This window comes from Bubalus kerabau, chromosome 8 (assembly GCF_029407905.1).
Source record: "Bubalus kerabau isolate K-KA32 ecotype Philippines breed swamp buffalo chromosome 8, PCC_UOA_SB_1v2, whole genome shotgun sequence".
Classification (NCBI taxonomy): Eukaryota; Metazoa; Chordata; class Mammalia; order Artiodactyla; family Bovidae; genus Bubalus; species Bubalus kerabau.
This window is the reverse complement of record NC_073631.1, coordinates 22,352,349-22,378,616: the sequence shown is the minus strand read 5'-3', so window position 1 is coordinate 22,378,616 and position 26,268 is coordinate 22,352,349. Positions and strand designations below refer to the sequence as shown.

At 40.1% G+C, this 26,268-nt stretch overlaps 1 protein-coding gene and 1 long non-coding RNA gene across 11 annotated transcripts in view; one reads left to right on the top strand and one right to left on the bottom strand.

The window, feature by feature from the left end:
- The window catches only part of THSD7A (thrombospondin type 1 domain containing 7A), a 489,197-nt gene extending 464,181 nt beyond the window's left edge, over positions 1-25,016 (top strand). The window contains exons 23-28 of the mRNA XM_055589867.1: positions 12,629-12,802; positions 16,614-16,709; positions 19,859-19,941; positions 20,294-20,504; positions 22,940-23,027; positions 23,718-25,016. Of these exons, the coding sequence (XP_055445842.1) occupies positions 12,629-12,802; positions 16,614-16,709; positions 19,859-19,941; positions 20,294-20,504; positions 22,940-23,027; positions 23,718-23,802 (737 nt within the window). The 3' untranslated portion in view covers positions 23,803-25,016. The remainder of the gene's footprint in view (positions 1-12,628; positions 12,803-16,613; positions 16,710-19,858; positions 19,942-20,293; positions 20,505-22,939; positions 23,028-23,717) is intronic.
- The window catches only part of LOC129658957 (uncharacterized), a 134,672-nt gene continuing 113,874 nt past the window's right edge, over positions 5,471-26,268 (bottom strand). For 5 of the 10 annotated variants that reach the window (XR_008717615.1, XR_008717621.1, XR_008717613.1 and 2 more), the window contains 5 exons: positions 22,516-22,588; positions 21,544-21,663; positions 20,250-20,390; positions 18,577-18,635; positions 16,485-16,747 (listed from right to left, as the gene is read on the bottom strand). This is a non-coding gene — a long non-coding RNA (uncharacterized LOC129658957). Of the gene's footprint in view, positions 5,842-12,615; positions 12,781-16,484; positions 16,748-18,576; positions 18,636-20,249; positions 20,391-21,543; positions 21,714-22,515; positions 22,589-26,268 lie in introns of those variants that run through there. The other 5 variants (XR_008717622.1, XR_008717614.1, XR_008717619.1 and 2 more) reach the window with 3 other exon arrangements.

The following is a 26,268-nucleotide window of genomic DNA, read 5'->3' as shown; positions in this document are numbered from 1 at the left end:
GCTGTTCTCCACACGGTTGTTAGCAGTTTAGGTTTTCAGCAGCAGTGTGGGAAGTTTCCCTTTTTTCCAGGCCCTTCCTAGCATTTGCTCTTTGTAGACTTTTTGATGATGGTTATTTTGACAGGTGAGAGGTGATACTTCAGTGTAGATGTGTAGATTTGATTTGCTTTTTTTTTATATATTTATTTGTTTGTTTCTGGGTTTATTTTTTTGTCTGTGCTAGTTCTGTGTTGCTGTGTGCAGGCTTTCTCTCGTTGCGGTGTGTGGGCTTCTCACTGCGGTGGCTTCTCTTGTTGGGGAGCACGGGTTCAAGGCGCTCAGGCTTCAGTAGCTGAACATCTCATGAGCTCCAGTTGCAGTGCACAGGTTTAGCTGCTCCCTGGCAGGTGGGATCTTCCCAGACCAGGAATCGAACTTGTACAAGGCACACTCTTAACCTCTGAACCACCAGGAAAGTCCTTAATTTGCTTTTCTCTAACAATAAGCTACAGGGAAGACATTTGTAGGTGCTTTTTTTCTTTTAAAGAGTATGAGTAAAATTTCCCTGTTGAAATTGACTTTTTGAAAGCCTGCCCTGTTTTGAATTGCTATTCGATTATGTACCCCAGGCCGTTGTCTTAAAGCAGGAGTCACTTACAGCCCTACAGTCATATTGAGTTTTTAGTGCACCAGGGCCAAAGAATTGATGCTTTTGAACTGTGGTGTTGGAGAAGACTCTTGAGAGTCCCTTGGACTGCAAGGAGATCCAACCAGTCATTCTGAAGAAGATCAGCCCTGGGATTTCTTTGGAAGGAATGATGCTAAAGCTGAAACTCCAGTACTTTGGCCACCTCATGCGAAGAGTTGACTCATTGGAAAAGACTGATGCTGGGAGGGATTGGGGGCAGGAGGAGAAGGGGACGACAGAGGATGAGATGGCTGGATGGCATCACTGACTTGATGGACGTGAGTCTGAGTGAAGTCCGGGAGTTGGTGATGGACAGGGAGGCCTGGCGTGCTGCGATTCATGGGGTCGCCAAGAGTCAGACATGACTGAGCGACTGAACTGAACTGAACGGATCTGAGCACATAGATTTCAATTTGCTGTTACTAGAAATGGCCACAAGGCGGCAGCATTTACTCTTTCCAAACTGGTTATTGGGGCACCAGAGCCTTAGAGAAAGTCCTGGGTTGTAAATGACAGTGGAATGTAACAGAAAAAAAGACTCAAGGGTTGTGTCTTATTTCCTGCCTCTATTCTTCCCCCTACCTGGACAAATCCCAAACCCTTCAAATCTGCCCTGCCAATGGTGCTGTCATCTTTAAGGTGGGCACCTCAAAGGGAGGAAACTGGAGGTAGGAACCCCACCAACAGGAGTTATGGAGACCTGACAACTTTTCAAAGCTCCTCCAGCCCCAAGGGCCCACCATCCCTTGGGTACAATCGGTATACTTGTGGAGGACTGGCCCCTAGCATGGGCGCTGGGCTTTCATCCGAGGGGACAGACCTTACAGGTCCAACAGGGCTCATTCGCCGGCACATTGCTGCCGCCTCCCTCAGCACCATGGACAGTCCAGCTGGGGACCCAGGTTGCTCAGGCTCCAGGGTGTAACAGCGGCCAGGGTCACCAAGCCCTACGGAGCATATAGGCGAGAACTCATTTTACTTGTAAAATTAGTACTTATTTTCTGTTGGAGTGTAGTTGTGTCCCAGGGTTGAGTTTGCTGTAGATGGACAGCAACTAGATGCAGATACACATAGATGAGTATCTAGTCTTTTGAGGATGCTTTGCCCTCCTGGGGTATGAGTGGAGAGTAGGGTTCTCTGTGGTGTACCATACATAGCTCCTTGTTGATGCTCTTTTCTGAGATATTTGAGTGTGTATAAAAAGATCTCCTGGAGAAAGAAATGGCAATCCACTCCAGTATTCTTGCCTGGACAATCCCATGGACAGAGGAGCCTCGCCAGTCTATGGGGCTGCAAGAGTCGGACACGACTTAGCAACTAAACCACCACCACCACGTTAATAGAAGATGAGATGGCTGGAAGGCATCACCAGTGCAGGGGACATGAACTTGGGCAAATTTCAGGAGGTGGTGAGGGACAGGGAGGCCAGGCGTGCTACAGTCCATGGGGTCACAAAGAGTCAGACACGACTGGGTGGCTGAACGACAATGTTATCTCCAAAGCTTCCCTGGTGGCTCAGTGGTAAAGAATCTGACTGCCAATGCAGGACCCACAGGTTCAATCCCTTGGTCAGGAAGATCCCCTGGAGAAGGAAATGACAACCCACTCCAGTATTCTTGCCTGGGAAATCCCATGGACAGAGGAGCCCAATGGGCTACCTGAGGTCTCTAGACGGAGACACCACTTAGCGATTAAATCACCACCACCACAGGTTAATCCCAGCGTCCTGATTTAAGCCTACCCCTGCTCTTCCCCCAACAAAATCCTAGATGCATTTTCTAAGACTCTCTGTCTTCTGTAGATGAATTCCTTTGTCTCCATTTTTAGATTCCATCTAAACGTGATACTATATGACATTTGTCTTCCTCTGTCAGATGTACTTCACCTAGAATGATCGTCAGTAAGTCCTTCAGCGTTCCTGCAAATGGTATTAGTTTATTCACTGAGATGGCTGAGTAACATTCCCTTGTACATAAATGCGTCTTTTTCTGTTCATCTCTGGAAGGACACAGGATTGCCTTCATGTCTTGGCTATTGTAAACAGTGCTGCAGTGAAGATTGGGGTGGTTTGTTTTTTCCAGTTACCTGGAACATTTTTCCAGTTATACTGAAAACCAACAAAACCCAAAAAACAGTGGGGTTTGTTTTTTCCAGTTATACTTTTCTCCAGATATACACCCAAGAGTAGATTTCCGGACCATAATGTATCTGTGTCTTTAGGGTTTCAAGGAAACTCCATGCTGTACTCTACACTGGCTGTTAGCAATTTTTATTTTCAGCAGCAGTGCAGAAGGGCTCCCTTTTCTGCAGCCCCTTTCCAGCACTTACTGTTTGTAGACTTTTTGATGATAGCCGTTCTGACGGATAAGAGGTGATATTTCTGAGGAGATATGATTTGCTTTGTGAGAGTGGCCACTGGTAAGGATCTTTGTCGGTGTTTTTTTTCTGAGTGTGAGTAAAATTTACCTGTTGAAATGGGCTTCTTGAATGCCTGCCCTGTTCAAACTGTTACGTGATTATGTCTTGAGGGCAGGAGACACTTACAGCCCCAGAGGCCTTGTGAATTTAGCCGCGAACTTCCTGATGTTCAAGCTGGTTTTAGAAAAAACAGAGGAACCAGAGATCAAATTGCCAACATCCGCTGGATCATGGAAAAAGCAAGAGAGTTCCAGAAAAACATCTATTTCTGCTTTATTGACTATGCCAAAGCCTTTGACTGTGTGGATCACAATAAACTGTGGAAAATTCTTCAAGAGATGGGAATACCAGACCACCTGACCTGCCTCTTGACAAACCTATATGCAGGTCAGGAAGCAACAGTTAGAACTGGACATGGAACAACAGACTGGTTCCAAATAGGAAAAGGAGCACGTCAAGGCTGTATATTGTCTCCCTACTTATTTAAATTATATGCAGAGTACATCATGAGAAACACTGGGCTAGAGGAGGCACAAGCTGGAATCAAGATTGCCGGGAGAAATATCAATAACCTCAGACATGCAGATGACACCACCCTTATGGCAGAAAGTGAAGAGGAACGAAAAAGCCTCTTGATGAAAGTGAAAGTGGAGAGTGAAAAAGTTGGCTTAAAGCTCAACATTCAGAAAATGAAGATCATGGCATCTGATCCCATCACTTCATGGGAAATAGATGGGGAAACAGTGGAAACAGTGTCAGACTTTATTTTTCTGGGCTCCAAAATCACTATAGATGGTGACTGCAGCCATGAAATTAAAAGATGCTTACTCCTTGGAAGGAAAGTTACGACCAAACTAGATAGCATATTCAAAAGCAGAGACATTACTTTGTCAACAAAGTCCGTCCAAGGCTATGGTTTTTCCAGTGGTCATGTATGGATGTGAGAGTTGGACTGTGAAGAAGGCTAAGTGCCAAAGAATTGATGCTTTTGAACTGTGGTGTTGGAGAAGACTCTTGAGAGTCCCTTGGACTACAAGGAGATCCAACCAGTCCATTCTGAAGGAGGTCAGCCCTGGGATTTCTTTGGAGGGAATGATGCTGAAGCTGAAACTCCAGTACTTTGGCCACCTCATGTGAAGAGTTGACTCATTGGAAAAGACTCTGATGCTGGGAGGGATTGGGGACAGGAGGAGAAGGGGACGACAGAGGATGAAATGGCTAGATGGTATCACTGACTCGATGGATGTGAGTCTGAGTTAACTCCGGGAGTTTGTGATGGACAGGGAGGCCTGGTGTGCTGCGATTCATGGGGCCGCAAAGAGTCGAACATGACTGAGAGACTGAACTGAACTGAACTGCAGAGTACATCATGAGAAACGCTGGGCTGGAAGAAGCACAGCTGGAATCAAGATTTCTGGAAGAAATATCAATAACCTCAGATATGCAGATGACACCACCCTTATGGCAGAAAGTGAAGAGGAACTACAGAACCTCTTGATGAAGGTGAAAGTGGAGAGTGAAAAAGTTGGCTTAAAGCTCAACATTCAGAAAACGAAGATCATGGCATCTGGTCCCATCATTGCATGGGAAATAGATGGGGAAACAGTAGCTGACTTTATTTTTCTGGGCTCCAAAATCACTGCACATGGTGCAAGCATGAAATTAAAAGACGCTTACTCCTTGGAAGGAACGTTATGACCAACCTAGATAGCATATTCAAAAGCAGAGACATTACTTTGTCAACAAAGTCCATCTAGTCAAGGCTATGGTTTTTCCAGTGGTCATGTATGGATGTGAGAGTTGGACTATGAAGAAAGCTGAGCGCTGAAGAATTGATGCTTTTGAACTGTGGTGTTGGAGAAGACTCTTGAGAGTCCCTTGGACTGCAAGGAGATCCAACCAGTCCATCCTAAAGGAGATCAGTCCTGGGTGTTCATTGGAAGGACTGATGCTGAAGCTGAAACTCCAGTACTTTGGCCACCTCATGTGAAGAGTTGACTCACTGGAAAAGACTCTGATGCTGGGAGGGATTGAGGGCAGGAGAAGAAGGGGACAACAGAGAATCAGATGGCTGGATGGCATCACCGACTCAGTGGACATGGGTTTTGGTAGACTCGGGGAGTTGGTGATGGACAGGGAGGCCTGGCGTGCTGCAATTCATGGGGTCACAAAGAGTCGGACTCGACTGAGTGAACTAAACTGAACTGAACAGTTTTCAAAGTTGTTGTTCCTAGACATGGCCACGAGGTGGCAGCACCTCTTCTTTCCCCATCTCTGGTTACTGGGACACCAGAGTCAGAGAAAATTGTGTCCTGGGTTGTAAATGAGAGTGGAATGTGCCAGAACAATGACCCAAGGGCTTGTGTCTCATTACTTCTTGCCCATCACTCTTCACCCGCACCTCTGGACAAATCCCAAACTCTTCAGTTCTGCCCTTCCGAGGGAGCTGTCGTCATCTTCAAGTCAGGCAGCTCTAAAGATGGAACCTGGAGTAAGAACCCCACCACTGGGAGCCCTAGAGACCAGATGACCTTTCAGAGCTCTTCCAGCCCAAAAGGTCCGACCTCCTTGGGGCCCCTCAGCTTGGTGTGGCTGTGGAGAGCCGGCCCGGGTGAAAGATTGTGCTTTCTCACAGAGGGGACAAACACTCCAGGTCCTATGGGGGCCCACTTGTTGGCATATCTGAGGACTGTCCAGCCTTTCACCCACGGCTGCGCAGACTCCAGGGATGTGGCAGCAGCCCGGCTCACAGAGGCCTGAGGGGAATATAGGAGGCAATTCATTTTATTTGTCAAATTAAAATTTTTATTTGAAATATAGTTGATTTCCAGTGCTGAGTTTGTTGTAGGTGTGAAGCAACTTGTAAGATAGATGAATATCTCATCTTTGGGGGATGTTTTTCCCCATAAGGTATTCGAGTGTTGAGTAGGGTTCCCTGTGCTGTAATGTAGGCCCTTGTTGATGCTCTTAGAGATATTTGAGTGTGTATATATGTTAATCCCAAAGTCCTGATTAAACCCTCCCCACCCCACCCCCGATCTTTCCCCTTCAGTCACCCTGAGTGGTATTTCCAAGACTGTGTCTTTTTCTTTTGTGAAGGTGTTCCTTTGTACCAATTTATACATTCCATCTATAACTGATACCCTATGACCTTTGTCTTCCTGTGTCTGATGTACTTCATCTGGAATGATCATTGGTGTTCCTTCAAATGGCATTAGTTCATTCATTGGGAGAGCTGAGTAACATCCTCTTGTATGTATGTACACACACACACACACACACACACACACACACACACACACCCATTCATCTCTGGAAGGATATTATGGTTGCCTGCATATCCTGACTATTGTAAATAGTGCTGCAATGAATGTTGGGGTACATGTGTCTTTTCCAGTCATACTTTGCTCCACATGTACACCCAAGAGTGGGATTTCCAGACCATATTGTACTTGTGTCTGGGTTGTAAGGAATCTCCATGCTGTTCTCCAGGGAGGCTGTTAGCGCTTTGTTTTCAGCAGCATTGGAGGGGGGTCGCCTTTTCTCCAGAGCCTCTCTAGAACCTACTCTTTGTAGCCTTTTTGGTGATGGCCATTCTGATGGGTCAAAGTCGATGGTGATGCCTCTGTGTAGATTCGGTTGTACGTCTCTTAGTGGGCACTGGTAAGGATCCTTGTAGGTGGTTTTTTGTTTTTTTTTCTTTTAAAGAGCGTGATTAACATTTACCTATTGAAATTTGCTTTTTTAAAGCCAATTCTAAGTGTTAGTTGGTTAGGTACCCCAGGCCATGACTGCAGGGTAGAAGATGTTTATAGCCCTGCAAGCCTTTGGAGTTTAATGTGCCCCGAGCACTGGTCTTAAAGTTGCTGTTACTGGAAACGGCCGCAGTGTGGCAGCACTTCTGGTTGTAGCTGCCCCAGACTCAGAGAGAAGGCCTCTTTTGAGTTGTGAATGAGTGCGGAATGTGCCACAACACCCACAGGCTCGTGTCTCATTGCTTCTTGCCCATCATTTTTCACCCCCACTACCAGGCAAAACCCCAAACCTTCCATTCTTCCCTGCAGAATGCGCTGTCATTAAGTTGGACGCCTCTAAGGAAGGAATCTGGAGGTAGGAACCTCACCACCGGGAGCCCTGGAGACCAGATATCTTTTCAAAGCTCCTCCAGCCCAAAGGGTCCACCATCCTCCGGGCACCTTAGGCGTGGTGGGGCTGTGGAGGGCAGGTCTGGGTCCCAAGACTGTGCTTTCATCCAGCAGGGACAAACACTACAGGTCCTAAGGTGCAATGCTTAATTGCTCAGTCATGGAAGACTCTGCAACCCCACGGTCTGTAGCCCGCCAGGCTCCTCTGTCCATGGGGATTCTCCAGGCAAGGATACTAGAGTGAGTTGTCTTGCCCTCCTCCAGGGGATCTTCCTGACCCAGGGGTTGAACCCAGGTCTTCCTCATTACAGGTAGATTCTTTACCATCTGAGCCACCAGGGAAGCCCAGGAATACTGGAATGGTAGCCTATCCCTTCTCCAGGACATTGTCCCAACCCAGGAATCCAACAGGAGTCTCCTGCACTGCAGGTGGATTCTTTACCAGCTGAGCCACCAGGAAAGCCCCCCTACAGGGGCTCAGTTGCTGGCATATCCTTCTCAGACCCAGGACAGTCCATCCTTGCACCCAAGGCTGCTCAGTCTCCAGGGATGTGGCAGCAGCCCAGGTCAGTGAGCCCTGAGAGGAATATAGGAGGCAATTCATTTATCACATTAATGTTTACTTTCTACTGAAGTATAGTTGCTTTCCAGTGTCGAGTTGGTTGTAGGGTACAGCAACTTGAAGAGGTATACAGTGATGAATATCTGGCCTTTGGGGGATGCTTTGCCTCTCTCATGCATGCTGAAGCGTTAACTAGGTTTACCTGAGCTGTACTCTAGTCCCTTGGTGATGCTCTTTTTTAAGATACTTGAGTGTGTATATATTAATCCCAACATCCTGATCAAACCCTGCCTTCACTCTTTCCCCTCAGTAATCCTGAGTGGCTCTTCCAAGACTGTAAGTCTCTTTGTAAATGAATTTTTGGTATTAGTTTTTTAGATTCCATCTATAAGTGATACTGTATGATATTTGTCTTCCTGTGTCTGACATAACTCACCTAGAATGATCACTGATAGGTCCTTCTGTGTATATATCCATCACCGACTCGAGGGACTTGAGTTTGAGTGAACTCCGGGAGATGGTGATGGACAGGGAGGCCTGGCATGCTGCGATTCATGGGGTCTCAGAGTCGGACATGATTGAGCGACTGAACTGAAATATCCCAGACCATGTGGTATCTGTGTCTTTAGGTTTTTAAGGAAACTCCATGCTGTTCTCCACAGTGGCTGTTAACAGTTTACATTTTCAGAGGCACTGAGGAGAGTTCCCTTTCTCCAGGCCCACTCCAGCACTTACTGTTTTTAGAATTTGTGATGATTGCCTTACTGACAGGTGAGAGGTGATCCATCAGTATAGATTTGATTTGCATTCCTGTAATGATGGGGCTTCCCTGGTGGCTCAGAGGTTCAAGTGTCTGCCTGCAATGCGGGAGACCTGGGTTCAAGCCCTGGGTCGGAAAGATCCCCTAGAGAAGGAAATGTAACCCACTCCAGTATTCTTTCCTGGAGAATCTCAAGGACGGAGAAGCCTGGTAGGCTACAGTCCATGGGGTCGCAGTGTCGGACACGACTGAGCGACTCCACAGAACAGAACAGAATGATGGACAATGTTGAGGATCTTTGTTAGGTCCTTTTTTCTTTTAAACAGTAAGTAAAGTTACCTTTGAAATTGGCTGCTTAAAAGCCTGCCCTGTTTGAATTGTTATCCTATTATGTACCCCAGGCCATTTCTTGAAGGAAGGAGTCTTACAGTCCTGCAGACCTTGTGAGTTTTAAGTGCCCCTGTGCACCGGTTTTAAAGTTGCTTTTACTCAAAATGGCCACGAGGAGGCAGCATTTCTTCATTCCCAACTCTGCTTATTGGGGCACCACAGGAAACAGCAACCCACTCCAGTGTTCTTGCCTAGAGAATCCCAGGGACGGGGGAGCCTGGTAGGCTGCCGTCTCTGGGGTTGCACAGAGTCGGACATGACTGAAGCGACTTAGCAGCAGTAGCAGCAGACTTACAGAAAGTACTGTTCTGGGTTCTAAATGAGAATGGAATGTGCCAGAACAAACACCCAAGGGTTTGTGTGTCATTACTTCTTGCCCATTTCCCTTCACCAGCCAAAACCCACCTCAGACAAATCCCAGGCTCTCAACTCTGTTCTGCTGAGGTTTCTGTCAGTATTTGAGAAGTGCAAATTAATTCAAGGAGGTATCACCTCCCACCTGTCAGAATGACCATCATGTAAAGTTGACATCAGTAAATGCTGTAGAGACTGGAGAAACGGGAACCCTCCCACATTGTTTGTGGAAATATAATTTGGTACAACTGTTTAGGAGTGCATTATGGAAGCTGCTTAAAAAACTAAAAACAGAACCACTATATGATCTAGCAGTCCCACTCCTGGGCATAATTCGAAAAAGATTCATGCATGCCTGTGTTCTTGGTGGTGGTGTTTACAATCACCAAGACCTGGATGTAATCTAAGTGTCGATGTAATTGACAGAGGAATGGACAAAGAAGACGTGGTACATATTTACAAGGGAATATTACTCAGCCATTAATAAGAATGAAGCAGTGCGATTTGCAGCAACAGCGATGGACCTGGAGATTAGTATAATAAGTGAAGTAAGTCAGAGAGGGACAAATACCATATGATGGTGCTTACAGGTGGAATCTAAAAGAAAGATACAAATGAACTATTTACAAAGCAGATACAGACTCACAAGAGCACAAACTTGGTTACCAGGGGGGAAGGGGTTGGGAAGTGGATTGAGAGTTTGCAATTGACATATACACACTTCTACAGATAATTGACAAGGCTTTCTCTATAGCACAGGGAACTTGGCTTAATGTTCTGTAACAGTTTAAATGGGAAAAGAAGTTGAAAACTAATGGATACTTGTATAGGTACAGGGAATCACTTTGCTGTACACTTACAGCTAACACATCATTGTTAATCAACTGGACTCTAATATAAAATCTGTTGTAAACAACTTGAAGAAAAACTTCAAGATCTCATAGTAACATAGAACAGGGCAATTCACCATTTTAATTAAAGCAAATTAGAAATCCAGTGGGAGGCTCCTGTTGTAAATTACAATCTATTCATTTCCACTCCTCTCTTGCTATTTTTTTCCAATGATGGGTTTTAAAAGCTAGCAACATATGAGCTAATAAGCTTAAAGAGTAGAATATTGAGGTAGCAAATGCATTTCAAACAGTTGTAATTATCTTTGGCAGACAGAGTGTAGTTTTATTATTACAGTGGTTTATATGGCAAAATATAAAAATATATTTTATGCAAGTCAGTGCCTCACACTTATTTACTGTTATTAAATCTTGGAAGCTTGACATAGATTATTTTGAAGTGCTAATTGTATAATTCACAGACTAACATTAAAAGATTGAATTTTGTGTCAAAATACACTATATCAAGTGATATGAGAAGAGAGCTAAAGCCTAGTAGTAAAAAGGTATATTTTACTTCCATGGAGCTCGCAGTCTCTGAGATGAAGTTACACTACACTCATATTGACAGGAGCTCCTCTATTTCATTTTTAATAGTTTCTCCTGTATAATTAAAAACTGAGTGACCCAAAAGGAGTATTTCCTAAGGGATATAAATATTTCTAAAACTTTCTTTGACCACTTAAAAATTCTTACTAGCTTCTTTCTCCCTAGCAATTCCAAAATTTACTAGAATTTCCTTCATTTTAGGATGACATTACACAGAGTAATAATGACACACTATAATCAAGGCCCACAAAATTCACTCCACTTCAGTATTATACATGGATCTGTTTGTCGATAATTCATGTCTTTCCAGAACTTCTTAATCCTGCCACAAGTTTTTTTCATTAATCAGATCTGCAGGCAACTTTGTGCTAACGTTAGACATCTTCAGCATAATATAAGGCGATATAAATTAGGTGATATGGCTGAAATAATTAAAGTGATAAGAACTTCTTATGGATCTGTATTCATCAAAGTGTACTGTACCCTCTGAACAGTATCATCAAGCAGTGTCCTAAAGAATGAACTAGTGTATGGGAAAGGTGTATTGCATTAAGTCTTCCCTGTTCTGAAAATAGTTGAAGATGAACACATACTATGACCCAACAATTGCTACAGAACTATAACTAATTTCTAGTTATATACCCAAAAGAAATACATATGTAAGTTCACCAAAAGACTCATACTAAAATGTTCTCAACAGCAGTATTCATAATGAGAAAAATTTACAACTCTATACACGCCCGTCAGTAGTATAATGGATATGTAAATGGTGGTATGTTTATATAATAAAGCACAGCAGTAACAACGAGCAAATTGTGGTGGATCTCACAAACATTAACGAGTGAAAGAAACCAAACTTTAGAAAGCGCATGTGGTTCTACTCCATGCATAACATGGGGAGGGTTACTGAGATTCTGAGAATGCTTGGTCGCTTGATTTCAGGGTTGCTTGCATGGGCATTTAATCAGATTGTGAAAATTCAGCTGTCTGTGCACTTATGATGTGTCACATTTTGCATAAATATTATTCTTCAGTATAGAATTGAAGAAAGTGGTGGAAGTAGACTGAAGATACAGGTCAGAGGAAATTGTGTGTGTTACTGCCACACGAGAGCAGAGTGGTTGGCTGTCTCACCACCACAACTTTGAGAAGAAATAGGAACCAAGCCTTGGACTTCAAGTTCTTCAAAATTTTGAATACCTAGATAACAAGACCTATGTCTATTTTCTTTTAATAGTACCAAGTGCTTAGCAAACCTCTTTATGAAGATAATGACAAGAGTTGCGGTAGTTGGTGTTAATTCTCGTTGTCATTTAAGATAAGGGGAATCATGACAGACGAGCTGCTTTAAACATAGTTTACATTTGATATCATTAAGCAGCACACAGCCTACACTCAGTAACATCCACTCAGAAAATGACACCGCTAACACAAATGTATAAATAGACTTGAGAGTCCCTTGGATCCAACCAGTCCATCCTAAAGGGGATCAGTCCTGGGTGTTCATTGGAAGGACTGATGCTAAAGCTGAAACTCCAATACTTTGGCTACCTCACATGAAGAGCTGCCTCACTGGAACAGACCCTGATTCTGGGAAAGATTGAGGGCGGGACGAGAATGGGACGACAGAGGACGGTTGGATGGCATCACTGACTCAATGGACATGAGTTTGGGTGGACTCCGGGAGTTGGTGATGGACAGGGAGGCCTGGCGTGCTGCAGTTCATGGGGTCGCAAAGAGTCGGACACGAACTGAACTGAATATACGTCTTACCAATATCATGTATGACTGGCATACCTAAAAACAGTGCTTAATTGGCTTAAACATAAAATGATGATCTGGCTGGCTATTCTTTATGGGCAAGGTTATAAACTACCAACCTGTGTTTTGCAGGTGACTGTTATTTGAAGGACTGGTCTTCCTGGAGCCTGTGTCAGCTGACCTGTGTGAATGGCGAGGACCTCGGTTTTGGCGGAATACAGGTCCGTTCTAGAGCGGTGATTATACAAGAACTAGAGAACCAACATCTGTGCCCCGAGCAGAAGCTGGAAACAAAACCATGTGATGGTGAGTGCGACCATTCATAACACGTATTTATTTTAGTGGTGTGTTGATAAGCAAAGGAAACAGTGTAAATTTTTCTCTTAGATAAGGAAATTTGCTAAGATCTCGCTTTTAAAAAGTTGAGAATTAGGTTAAGGGTATGATTCTGAATTCTAAAGATTTAGAGAAAAAGAGTCTTGCCACCCTTCATAAGTTAGGTATGAAATACTTAAGCATATCTCTAAGTTTTATGAGTTAAAGCAAGCTAAGATCATTTGGAGCATGTTATTTGTACATACCTGTAACAATCCTGATCCAATGTGAATCTAAAAATATCCTCAATTTATTTAAATTGAAAGAAAAATTACAAAGAAATAGCAAAATGAGACATTTTACTATAGTCTCAGAAATTGATAAAGTATTGGTAAGGACTGGTTGAATTTTACATACAGAATATATAAAAATATATGTTTATATGTCTTGTATATATGCATATGTCTGTGTGTATATGTATATACACACAGAGCCATGCACCCAGTATAAGCAATACATTTACAAAAACCTCAAAGCATTATTCTCACCTAGCAGAGAATGTCTTGCTCAACAAAAAACCTTCTCATTCTTGCTTATGTTCTGAAGTAATTAAGGAGACATATATTAGCAAAGAAGGGCCAAAATCTATATTACTGAAAAGTTGAGGAAAGCTTAGAATGTTGGAGAACAGTGCTTAGAATAAAAGCCGCCTGAGCTAGATGACTTAACCCAGGAATTATTGAATTATCCACCTTATTGATTATATTTTCTCAAATTTACCATCCATATTCTGGGGACAGGGTAAGTAAAGGAGGAGAGATAGGACAGCAGTTACAATAACTGAGTTAATTCCCAAAAAAAGAAAGAGGGTTGTTTACCCCATAATGACAATTAGGAATCAGCAACAACAATTGCAAAGAAATTCTCTCATGCACCCACAGAACTAAAAGCTGAAAGCTGCATTTCTAGAGCATTACATATCAAATGTATGCAGGATGCAGCAGCAAAGTATTTAGAAGGGGATTTAAAGCCTTGCGTGCTTATACAAGAGAGAGAAAAGTGTAATATAAACTCGACTTTCAACTCAATTTAAAAAAAAAAAAAGGAAAGGAAAGGGAGATAACATACAAGTAATACAGATAAATATGAATTCAGTGAGATAGAAAATAACCAAGATAATCAATAAAACCAATAGCTTGTTTTTTGATCAAAGTAGACCACCTCATGGAAAACTCAATGAAACAAAAAAGAGGACACAGTTATAATACTGATAGTGTTTAAAAACTATAATTTCTGTGAATATATTTTGCTAATAAATGTAAAAACTTGACAGCTATTTAGAATGTTATTTATCAAGAGTAACAGAGAAGCAAACCATAGATTCTGTAACTATTAAAACCCAAGTGTGTCAGATAGGCTCACACACACTAAAACCTAGATGGCTTTAATTATGAGTCTTACTAAAAATTTAAACAGACAACTCCCATTTGTGTGAAATCTTAAGAAATAAAACAAAGTTGGGCAGAAAAAGAGAAAAATCTCCCCAGTACAACACCAAGATCACAAACAAAAATGGTAAACAATAAAAATACTTTTAAATCAAAATTTAAATCTTCTACATATTGAAATGGGAGGAGGGCATGGCAACCCACTCCAGGAGCCTTGCCTGGAGAATCCCATGGACAGAGGCGCCTGGCGGGCTGCAGTCCACGGGGTCACAGAGAATGCGATGCGACTGAGCGTGTGCACACAGCAAAGCAGCTCATAAACCAGACAAGCCACAGACACAGAAAAGATCTGAAGTCAGTTTGAAGGAATTCATGTCTAGAACAACTATCCTAAAGCTTTTCAGCATTCGAAGACAATTTCACAGTTGTAAAACTGTGGAGGACCCCAAATGGCTTTTCTTTGATGTACACATATCAAACTTTTGCACACTGGAAAATGACAACTGTTAAGGTTTTAAATATTTGGTGACTTATTTAAAACAATCACAAATCAATTGTATGTTATCGTATTTCCCGAAAAATAACTATTTTCCAAAGCAAAAAGAAAATAAATTTTATGACAGGCATGGTCTTCTTTTACACTTTTCCATGTCTCTGTAACATCTGGCTTAACACAAGACAGCTGGATTCTCTTACCTGCCTCTGCATTCAGTCTATGGCCGTCTTAGTTTAGTTTCTGTATGTGAGGGAAGTCCAGACTTACTTACCTAGGTGTGCAGTTAGAAGGGAAAATCCTCACACACATACTCTGCTGCTGCTGCTGCTGCTGCTAAGTCGCTTCAGTCGTGTCTGACTCTGTGTGACCCCATAGACGGCAGCCCACCAGGCTCCCCTGTCCCTGGGATTCTCCAGGCAAGAACACTGGAGTGGGTTGCCATTTCCTTCTCCAATGCATGAAAGTGAAAGTGAAGTCACTCAGTCATGTCCGACTCTTAGCGACCCCATGGACTGCAGCCCACCAGGCTCCTCCGTCCATAGGATTTTCCAGGCAAGAGTACTGGAGTGGGGTGCCATTGCCTTCTCCGACACATACTCTGAGGGAATGCCAAAGGCATCCCTGGTCCCCGGACCATCATCTGAGAACTGTTATTCTAGAATAAAAAATTCCCACAACTCAGAAAAGGCATAGATTTCAGTAAGGGTTGGGGAGAACCAAAAGATATACATAAGCAGTTCACAAGAGGAAATCTGAATGCTGCAAAACGTTTTTCTTACTGTTTGATAATAGCTGCAAGTTAAAATGACAAGACAGCTTTCCATACCCTCAACACTGACAAGAAATTTAAATCTGGAACTTACAGATGTTTTTGAGGGTTTAGAGTAATAGTAACTCTTATTCACTACTGGCGGGTATGTAAACTGTCACCCTTTAAAGAAAAACAATGAGCTGTGTTTAGTAAAGTTTCAGCTATCCCTACAGTAATGCCCAGAAATTTCCCTTCTAAATATTTACCTTAAAGAAACACTAGGAGGCTTGCACAAGGCTGGCCACTGGGGCACTGTTGTAATAGTATAAATTGAACACGATGTAAAAGCCCATCCATAGAGGAAATAAATTGTAGTTAGTATCATGGAATTCTGTGTAGCAGTTAAAATTAATTGACTGTGTCTGTATTAAAAAATCACATAGAAATAGTTCATCTATAACATTGGCTATTAAGTTTCAAAAAGATATATGTATCATGTGTCAATATAATGCTTTTTAAATTTTAAAACTGCCTAAAAATAATGCTGTAAGTCATTTATGGATTACATATATTTATATTATAGTCATATTCAAAGAATAAAAAGCCTGTCACAGAAATGCTTGTATGTACTTCAAAATAGTGCATATTGCAGGACAGAGACAGAGGAAGATCAGGAAGGACTATAACAGGCCATCAAGTTTGTTAGTATTTTTTACTCATCAACAAACAAAACTAAAGCAAATATGACTAAACAGTAATATTTGTTAAAATTGAATGATGGGTAGTTGAATATATTTTTTCAGTTATTTGTCCTTATTTGTATGTCTGATATAATGCTTTAAATAAAACATAAATTTAAATTGAAAATATGGGTTCACATCAAACAGTATGGTAGCCGACTTGGAAAATTAGTTGGCATTTAGGTACGCATCTGGAATTTTGTAACATCTATATGGCAACTTCAGGATGGTAACTTCACATTTGAATCATTCAGGATGGACTTCTTATCCCTTTCTAATTGTTTATAAATATTTCACTAATACCTGTCTCCATGATGTCCCCCTGGCCTGCAGAATGCCTCTGTTAATGTGTATTGTGTCCCTGCAGATGGACAGTGTTACGAATATAAATGGATGGCCAGTGCTTGGAAGGGCTCTTCCCGAACAGTCTGGTGTCAAAGATCAGATGGTGTAAATGTAACAGGTAAACCTTCCATTCCTCTTTGTTCTTTGAAAGTCTTCCTATAATACACATGTAATTGGTTAAAGAAAATAATTAAGAAAACAGAGATATTCTTTCAGTATTCCACATGTGGTTGAGTTCACGACACCTGAGCTGTGTACCTGATGACCAGTGATAAATTATTTTACTTTTAAATATTTCAGTTAAATTCCCCCTCACCCAGCCATTTTAGATATTACTAATTCTAATAAATTACTATTATAAGTTATCTCAGATTGTTTTCTTAAAAATTTTATATACTACATGCTAAAAAGTCAGTCTTTGTTGACTATATCTGTTTCTGTGCCTTAGAGGCAATATATGCAGTCCAAAAATATTGCCAAGAGAATATGATTATACAAATCCAAATATTTTGCTTAAATTCAGAAATCTACGACCTCTAGTTTTTTTTTAATTAACTAAGATACAAGACCTATTGGTAAAACTGAGGCTCAGAACATCTGAGTAGTCACAGTACCTACTCTGTCCCCACTCAAACCTTATTATACATTGAACGGAGACATCCAAATGAAGAGCTTTTTTTTTAATTCCCTTTGACCCAAGCAGACCCCATAGAATTAATCTGCTGCTGCTAAGTCACTTCAGTCGTGTCCGACTCTGTGTGACCCCATAGACGGCAGCCCACCAGGCTCCCCTGTCCCTGGGATTCTCCAGGCAAGAACACTGGAGTGGGTTGCCATTTCCTTCTCCAAGACAGTTACTAAAAGTTTCCTTATCTGAGTCCAGTAAAATGCAAGGGATCCCAAAGACTCTTGAAGAGGGAAGAAAATTGGCTCCTGAGATAGAGTGAGCCACCCTGCAAAAATTTCCTATCAAGGAACTAAGGTCGGAAGAAGAACCTCAGCATCAAGCCTATGGACCCAGAGATGGGTCCCCAGTGTCTCAAACACTGACCTGCTGCCATTGTTTTGACCCTCTGGCAGAGAAAAAGGTAGTGTGCATTTTGGTGCCTCTGAGTAATATCCATTTGTAAATTTAATTGTAACATCTACAGTAAGATGACAGGATCAGGGATCAATATGCTTTTTGGAAAGCATAAATTTTTATATTGAATTTTAAGTTACTTGGATTTACTGAAACCTAATTATGCATTTCCAGCCTATGAAATCTAGAGCAGGATGTCAAATTGTATTCTTGTGAAGATAAGATTTTATACATGAGCAATCTGGGTTAAGAAACACTTGATAAAGCAACTCTCAGTGGACACATCTATAATAAAGACAAGATACCTACCAGGAAACCCTTTGCTCTCTGACAGTGTCATTTTCTGGGGAAAAAAAAATCCAAGCAAGGCACTCTCAGAGGCAACAGGGGGAGACAGAGCTTTGGGGAGAGGAGCACAGGCTTTCTGAACCTGAAGACATGAAAGAGGTGGTCCTTCCCAGGTGGCAGTACTGGTAAAGAACCCGCCTGCCAATGCAAGAGATGTAAGGGATGCAGGTTCAATCCCTGGGTCAGGAGGATTCCTTGGAGGAAGGCATGGCAACCCACTCCAGTATTCTTGCCTGGAGAATCCCCATGGACAGAGGAGTCTGGCTGGCTACAGTCCACGGGGTCAGAGAGTCAGACACAACTGAAGTGAATTAGCATGCATGGACACCACTCAACTCAGGTGTTGAAAATGAATGTCTACCTTGTTTAAACTAATCAGGAGTTTTACAGCTTTTCCAGTGAATCCTGTTAGTTTTCAGTGTTTTCTTTTTTTTCCCCCCAAATATGGATGCAAATAATCGTTGTCTGACTTTTATTCTACACATTACAAGTTCTTTTCACACTGAAATTGGAGCTATTCCCCAATATAAGGTAAGTCAAATTTTAAAAGACTTACCTGTAGAAATCATATTTTCAATTTCTTTTCCATAGAGTATCCCATGTATTTATCCCCGTCTAAAGATGTTTTATAGCAAAAAAAAAAAAAAATTGTGTAAATGATTTGTGATGAAACACTATATGCATTCTCCTCCCATCTTTTAGGAGAGGTGAGACTGTTTATGGGAAATAGTCAAGCATGTAAAGTATATTACCTACCTTGATCGATTGTTCTAATTTTATGAATAGTTGTCCTTACAGGAAACTCACAATGGTTTCCTTTGTCTTCATGTGTTTAATGCTAATAACTTCAGTACAGCCATGTCACTCCAGCTGCCTTGCAATGACTAACTGCTTTTCCATAACAATTTTTCTGTGAATATTTTGTTTATACTGTTAAGTGATAACGCAAAGAATTAACACCTTTAATTCGATTCCAGAGGATCATCAGTTCCATAAATAAAGGAAAATTTTTGCTTTGCTAAAATTCTGTGAAATTGATCAAGTGTGGTTTGAAGCTATGAGTTCTTTACATGCTTCCAGGTCTGTTTCTTAATGGCATCTAGTCTCATCTTGAAAACCTCATTGTAACAACTGTGGCATACCTGGTGTTAAACTCAAGGAGGAGGAAATAAGAGGAGTCACTAGAGGACCACAGTGTCAAGTGAAAACAACAGTGCAGACATACCACTTAGAAGCTGCATTTGTTTTCTTATATACAAAAAAAAAAAAAAAATCCTGAATTAGTGCCTTTCTCCAAAAGAAATACATATTATAAAAAAATCCATTTACAACGTTGTCACATAAATCAAAAAGGTATCTTAAGTTGAAGACTGTTCATTTGAAAAACAAGGAAAGAATTTGTTGGCAAAACTAATACAATTATGTAAAGTTTAAAAATAAAATAAAATTAAAAAAAAAAGAAAAATAAGGAAAGAATTTTAACTTTAAAAGAGAATTAAATCTGCTTTTTAATGTTGGACTTGGTCTCAGAAACTATGACATTAGCTTGCAGACAATTAGTGTTTTCAGACTATCGGCTATAAAATCATCTAATCAACAGGTACTTCTGAGCACCTGCTGGGGTGGCAAGTACTGTGTCCTCTGAATGAGGAGGGTCTCAAGTTCCTAAATAAAGTGGTCAAGGTTAACCAGGTATTCCAGTAAGCTGCCCTCAGAAGTCTGTGGGACTCCCAAGGCAGTTCAGGATTCAAAGACCCCTCTACAGCAATGGTTTATTTTTTTTTTTTTTATCACTGCAGGAGATGCTATTTGTCAAAATATGGTTTTCTGTTCTGCAGGGGGCTGCTTGGTGGTGCGCCAGCCTGATGCTGACAGGTCTTGTAACCCACCGTGTAGTCAACCCCACTCATACTGTAGCGAGGTATGTGTGAATTCATTAGAGTAGGCAAGCCAGCTTCATCGTTTGTCATCACACTGCTTCTGGTACAATCCATCCCCCCCGCCCCCCGAAAAATGTTTTGAGGCATAAAAATTCTATTCTGGGACTACTTCTTTTTACCCGTATAAATAATTCTGAATGCACTTCCTTCTACCATTAGAATAAATTTGTATAAGGTACCAAAAAAGTATGTTATTTTTTACATAGTGGTGACAGAAATTACGTGCAGTAAATTCCCAGAACAGTACTTCTTTAAAGCCTGCCCTTCAGGTCAGGTGTGGTATACTTACAAAGATCAACTTGCATGTACAGTGTAAGTCTTGTTCTCCTGCAGACAAGGACATGCAGTTGTGAAGAAGGGTACACTGAAGTCATGTCTTCCAATGGTACACTTGAGCAGTGCACACTTATCCCCGTGATGGTGATACCCACTGTGGAGGACAAAAGAGGAGACGTGAAAACCAGTCGGGCAGTGCATCCAACCCAGCCTTCCAGTAACCCAGTGGGACGGGGAAGGACCTGGTTTCTGCAGCCGTTTGGGCCAGGTGAAGTGACCAGACAGTGCTGATGTGGCATTCCTTGGCTGTATATTTAACCAATAATGAGCAAGCATTTTCTTAACAGAGAATTATTTCATCTATAGTCATTTCTTTTGATACTGTCTTATATTCGTATAATTCTTACAATTATGAAAAAGACAATCATACTCAAAATTCAGAGATATGAATCTGCTCTCTTCTGAGAAAAATTCTAGGATTGATAAATTTCAGTCATAAATTTAGAATTATTTTCACATTGATTAAAGCAATCTAACAGTGAAAATATTAGGGGGAAAGTGTGTTGTCATGCAGAACTAGAACAAATCAAAACTATGAAAAGACATTCAAGAATTTTCCATCTGACCACAGAGTGTTAAATATTTGAACCCTAAATGGGAAGGTCAGTAATGCAGGGGATGCTTGGCAGCCAGACCAATTTCTGTCAGTGCTTGGAGCTGGCACACTCAAATACTCAGAATCTGTACTAGGACCAGATACATGGGGACAGGCGTGGAGCCGTCCTGTCGCAATGGGACAGTCTAAACTTGGAGAGTGACCAGACCCATGTCATTAAACAGACAGCTCATAATGTTTCCAGTAATGGACGTGAAGCCTGGAGGCTGATCACATTCTATCCTTACTCTGCGCATTCGGTCTCCTCAGTTGATTCAGCCATATACTCACCCCTGGGACTAAGCTGGTGTTTGAAAATGTGCTGCGAGAGCTCTATGTAACTCAGCTCATGCCACTTCTCCTCACACCCTAGAGGGATTACCACTTCATGACCAAAGGAAATTGCCAGGCAAAGCAAAGCATAAACTTCTTCCTAACGCCAGTAGAAACTTGAGAAAAAAAGGAAAGAATTTGTATAGCTAGCACAGCTGTATTTTTAATGCATGGAGTCAAAACACTCTACCTTAATGGTGAATCACTATTGGGATTTTTTTAAAGTATTTTCACCACTTGGGTGATTAATATATAACCACATTATCCCTGACTTTATTAGATTTTGATCTGAAGATAAAATTTATTTTATAAAGCTGACCTGTCTGTGTAAGCATGGACAGCTCTTCTTCTCAATATCCAAGATGGTGGACCAACAAATGGCCATTTGCAATCCTGACCTTGACCAAGAATCCAAGCAGATCTCCTCATATCAAAACTGCTTTTTAAATATAACATATTATTATTGTCATTTTTCATTTTATAGTTTTCCTAAAATGAACATTTTAGTATATTAAAAAGGTATACATTATAAAAACATACAATTAGAGCATGCTCTTGTTTTCTGAAAAACCCAAAAATATTTGTTGAACTTCTCTCAGGATGGATAAACCCAACAGTAGAACAGTTCTTTTGATTTTGAACTCACTCAGTTTTTAAAAATATTTAGAATTGAAAAAAAGAATATCTAGAATATTAACTTGGTTTATTTCCAGCATATGAATGAACTCCTAAGTTGATCCAGCTCTAGGCAAAAATAATAATCATCATAGTACTGATTTTGACATCTTTCAAATGTTGGATAAGCCAGTCTCTGTGGGGTCAGTTTGCCCAATCTATAATTTCAATATTAAAATTAGTGTTTAAAAAATAAATATAAATAAAATTAATGTTTAGCTGGTTGGGTATAACAGAAAATAAATGTTGGTGTGAGGAACAAGTTAGACAAAATCATTAATACTATCATCCATTTGAAGTTTATTCAGAATATAAAACAGAAGTTCAAAGAGAATGAGACCAGAAAACCAAATTTTAAAAGTTCCTGTCATAAAACTAGAAAAAAAGTTCCTGTCTTATCTGATTCCATAAATGGAAAAGACAGAAAAAAAGTTCTTTCGAGATTCTTTCATGTGTTAATCAAACTTGGTTATTTTTACAAATGATATTGTCAAATTAATTTTAAAGCACACTCTAAAGTATAAACTAGATAAAGGATTATTAATTCCAAAAATGTTAAATATATTTACTTTCATCTGAAAAAAATATTTAAATGACAAAATTTACGTTGAGATACCTGTCAGCATCAAAAAAGTTGTAGGAATTTTCTTGAAATTGCATTGTTTTCTTCTTTTCTCACAATTGCCATTCTGAAGATAGAATGAAAATCAGAAGAAAACATTTATATAGCATAACACATGAGTTTAAAGTAAAATCCATATAGGAAGTAGCAGAAATTTAGACATATTAACTTGAAATCTGAACTCGAATTGCAACATTATCATTTTTCAATTCAGTTTTCATTGAGAATTTATCTTTAACAAAAGAGCATCTAACACATAATAGCAGCTTTGCATTAATCATTAACTCTGCCTAAGCAATAATTCATTTTGAGTTTTCAAAGAACTTGGTCATATGTGACTGGTCATTGGTCATAGTTAAAGACTGTAATATATACAGCAGACTAATGTAAGTTAATGACCAATGTCTATTCTTCTCAGATGGGAGACTGAAGACCTGGGTTTATGGTGTAGCAGCTGGGGCATTCGTGTTACTCATCTTCATTGTCTCCATGATCTATCTAGCTTGGTGAGTGTTTAAATATTTAAAAATCTAAGGAGATCTATTTCAGAGGAAATACTTCCAATTGGCCATAACTAGGAACAGCGATCTAATGTCCCAAATAAGCATTCCACATTTATTTAGGGTTCATCTGAGTTTCTGAATAAGCATAGATGGATAATCTAAAAGCAACTGAATCCGAACCATTTAATTTCTGAATATGAGCCAGAACTGCCCCAGGTCATCTTCTCAAGTTGTTCCCCCTGGTTATGCAAGCACCATGTATTACTTTGTATACTTATGGTGAACTGTACTTTTTTTATTAAGTTACTACTGAGGAAGAGATTATGATAATACCTAATTCAACTGTCTTTTAAAACATATTATAAGTTGTGTTATTTATAAAAGTTTGTGGACAAATATAAATGACTATACTATAACATTATTCCATTATTAGTACCAGAGAAATTATATCTAGATAATTTCTCTTTTACAGGATAATAACATACTTGAAGGGTTCTGGTTTATGTTTATTCAGAGCATAAAACTGAGGAATTAAAAAACCAGAAAATCAAATTTTGGGGTTGAATTTAGAAAGTGTAGGCAATTAAGCAATTTTTAGGTTTATCATTGTTTCAGTTTTTTTCATTTAAAGCAATAAAAATTACAATTGAAGATTTTCTTTCTCACAGTTTTACTGATTTTTTTTTTTAACAGCAAGAAGCCAAAGAAACCCCAAAGAAGGCAAAACAACCGGCTGAAACCTTTGACCTTAGCCTATGATGGAGATGCTGACATGTAAGTTGTAACTTACTCTGCAGCTTCCAATTTCAGCTTTCTGCCTTTGCTGTGGATATCCAGAGGCCACAAAGCTATTCAAACGGTGTGGATTAAACTACAGTGTTACTTCTTAAAAGATCATCATTAAGGAAGGAGTGAAAATCACAGTGCCATTGGATATACCAAGTCAGTACTACTTACATCGAAACCATCAGCCCTGAGAATTCTAGGAGATTTAGTTGATACATGATGCATTCTGAGAGTCTTATGTGATCTTTTCTGAAATCTACCAACTGATAACTCACTTTCATCTCTAAAAACACAATGGTGGGATTGACCAGTTTAGGATGCCTGATGCAAGCCTCTGTCTGCAGTGTTAACCCCTAGTAACATTTTCGCATGAAGATTTTAATACCAAAATCTCTACACTACTATATTCAAACATAACAACATGCCTACTCAATTGAATGATACACATTATTATGTCAGATTATATACTTGTTAATAAGTAATTTTAATGGTGGCTAAAACTAAGCTCTAAACTGAGCAGAAAACCCATTGAGTAAATTCAGCATCTTGGTGGTTGATAATAGTTTCATTGAGCTGCATTTCAGAGGCAAAGACCCTTTTGTAAGACTTCTTGTCTCTCTCCAAAGTGCGAATTCTGGACATGTACTAGTACCTTAGAAGAGTCCTCAAGTTCAGTATTTTACAATGGTTATTGTCTGGAAAACTAATTTGCTTGTGTTAATACAGTACATTTCTACTTTCCCTAATTTTCAAACTGGTTGCCTGGATCTTTTTTTGCTATACGGAAGGCACATTTTTGCACTATATTAGTGCAGCATGATAGGCGCTTAACCAGTATTGCCATAGAAACTGCCTCTTTTCATATGGGATGAAGACATCTGTGCTCAAAGTGTCGTGGAGACATTTACAAGTTCTTGTGTCCTGAAGAGAGTAAAAGTTCAGCTGGGACGGCGACAGGATGGAGTTAGCTGTTACATCTGCTGTATACATACTTCCTCATGGCTGCAGCCACTGTGATATCAACAGCATGGCGATAACTTCAAGTTCAAGTCCCGAACTCACTAACCCTCCAAAACACGGGCCCCTCTAGTCGGCTTCTAATTGTACTTTGAAGGCTGTTTATGACTAGATTTTTATATTTGTTATCTTTGTTAAAAAAAGAAAAGAAAAGAAAAAAAGGAGCTGGTTGTCTTTTTAATTTTGAGCAGATGGAAAAAATAATTTATTGGTGATTTTTTGTAATTAAAAGAAATCAAAATGGTCTGATTTTTTTTTTCTCCCAGATTTGTTTTCCTACTTTCAGAAGGAATGTATTTCAAAATCCATAGTTTAGTCTTTGTCAGTGGTAAAATTTGAAGCAAGTCTTTTTAATGTATGATATCAAAAACTAGAATTTTCAAAAGAGAAAAATAAATATTTTGTCCAGGACCTCATTAAATATCTAGACCAAGGGTGGCACATTCTTTTTTTTTTTTTTTTTGGTAAAAGGTCAGATGGTAAATATTCCAGCCAGGTCTATGTTGCAGCTTGTCCATTCTGCCATTGTGAGAACACAGCCATAGACAATACACAATACAGTCCATGGAGAATGGGCATGGCTATTTTTCAATAAAACTTCCTATAAAGTCAGCAGGCCACATTTGCAAGTTGTGATTTGCTGGTCTAGAGGTTTTTTCCAGTGCTAATTCTCCATCATGTAATCTTGAGTTTTCACTCATTTACCCTCTGACTATGATCAGGGTTTAATTTCAAAACCAAAAAGCAGTCATTAAACATCTTAATGTATTGCAAGTAGTTATATTTTTCACAGATGTGGCCCTGGGAATGGCACAGTAAAATGATATCTAACTTGGCTGGTTTCTTTCATATGAAAAGAAAATCCAAAAGGTGCCATTAAAAAGCAATACCATTTTTCAGGCAACAGTTTTGCAACAACCTTTGGGAGAGGAGAGGACATCAGATGTTCAGGTCTTTTAAAAAAAAAAAAAGTATCACAAGCCATTTTATCTTAAACATAGCTATGTTGCTGTACAAGTGGTTAGGACTCGAAGGTATATCACCTTCGTACTAGAGTTTGAATTCACCCTACTCTTCATTCTAGAGTATCTGCAAAGATTACAAAAGATAGATTAGAATGTCATTGTCCCTCAAATAAGCAAATTTCTACATATTTCAATAAGCATTAAAGGTGGTATGCACTAATAACCTTGATCAGTATTTCCTGTGTTAAGCAATGTGTAAATCATTTCTGAGCAAACAGGTTATCAGGAAAATGAGAATTTTGCCTTAGACCAAGGATTTCAACAAGGAAAGGCATAAAAACAAATTCCATCTCATCTGTCTTACTAAAAGAGGAAGACAAAAATAATATTGTCACCCTAAAACTGTGATTGTCAATAAATGTACTCAGGGGTCTCCCAGATAATCCTCAAGTTGATTTATTTGAGTAAAATGAGCT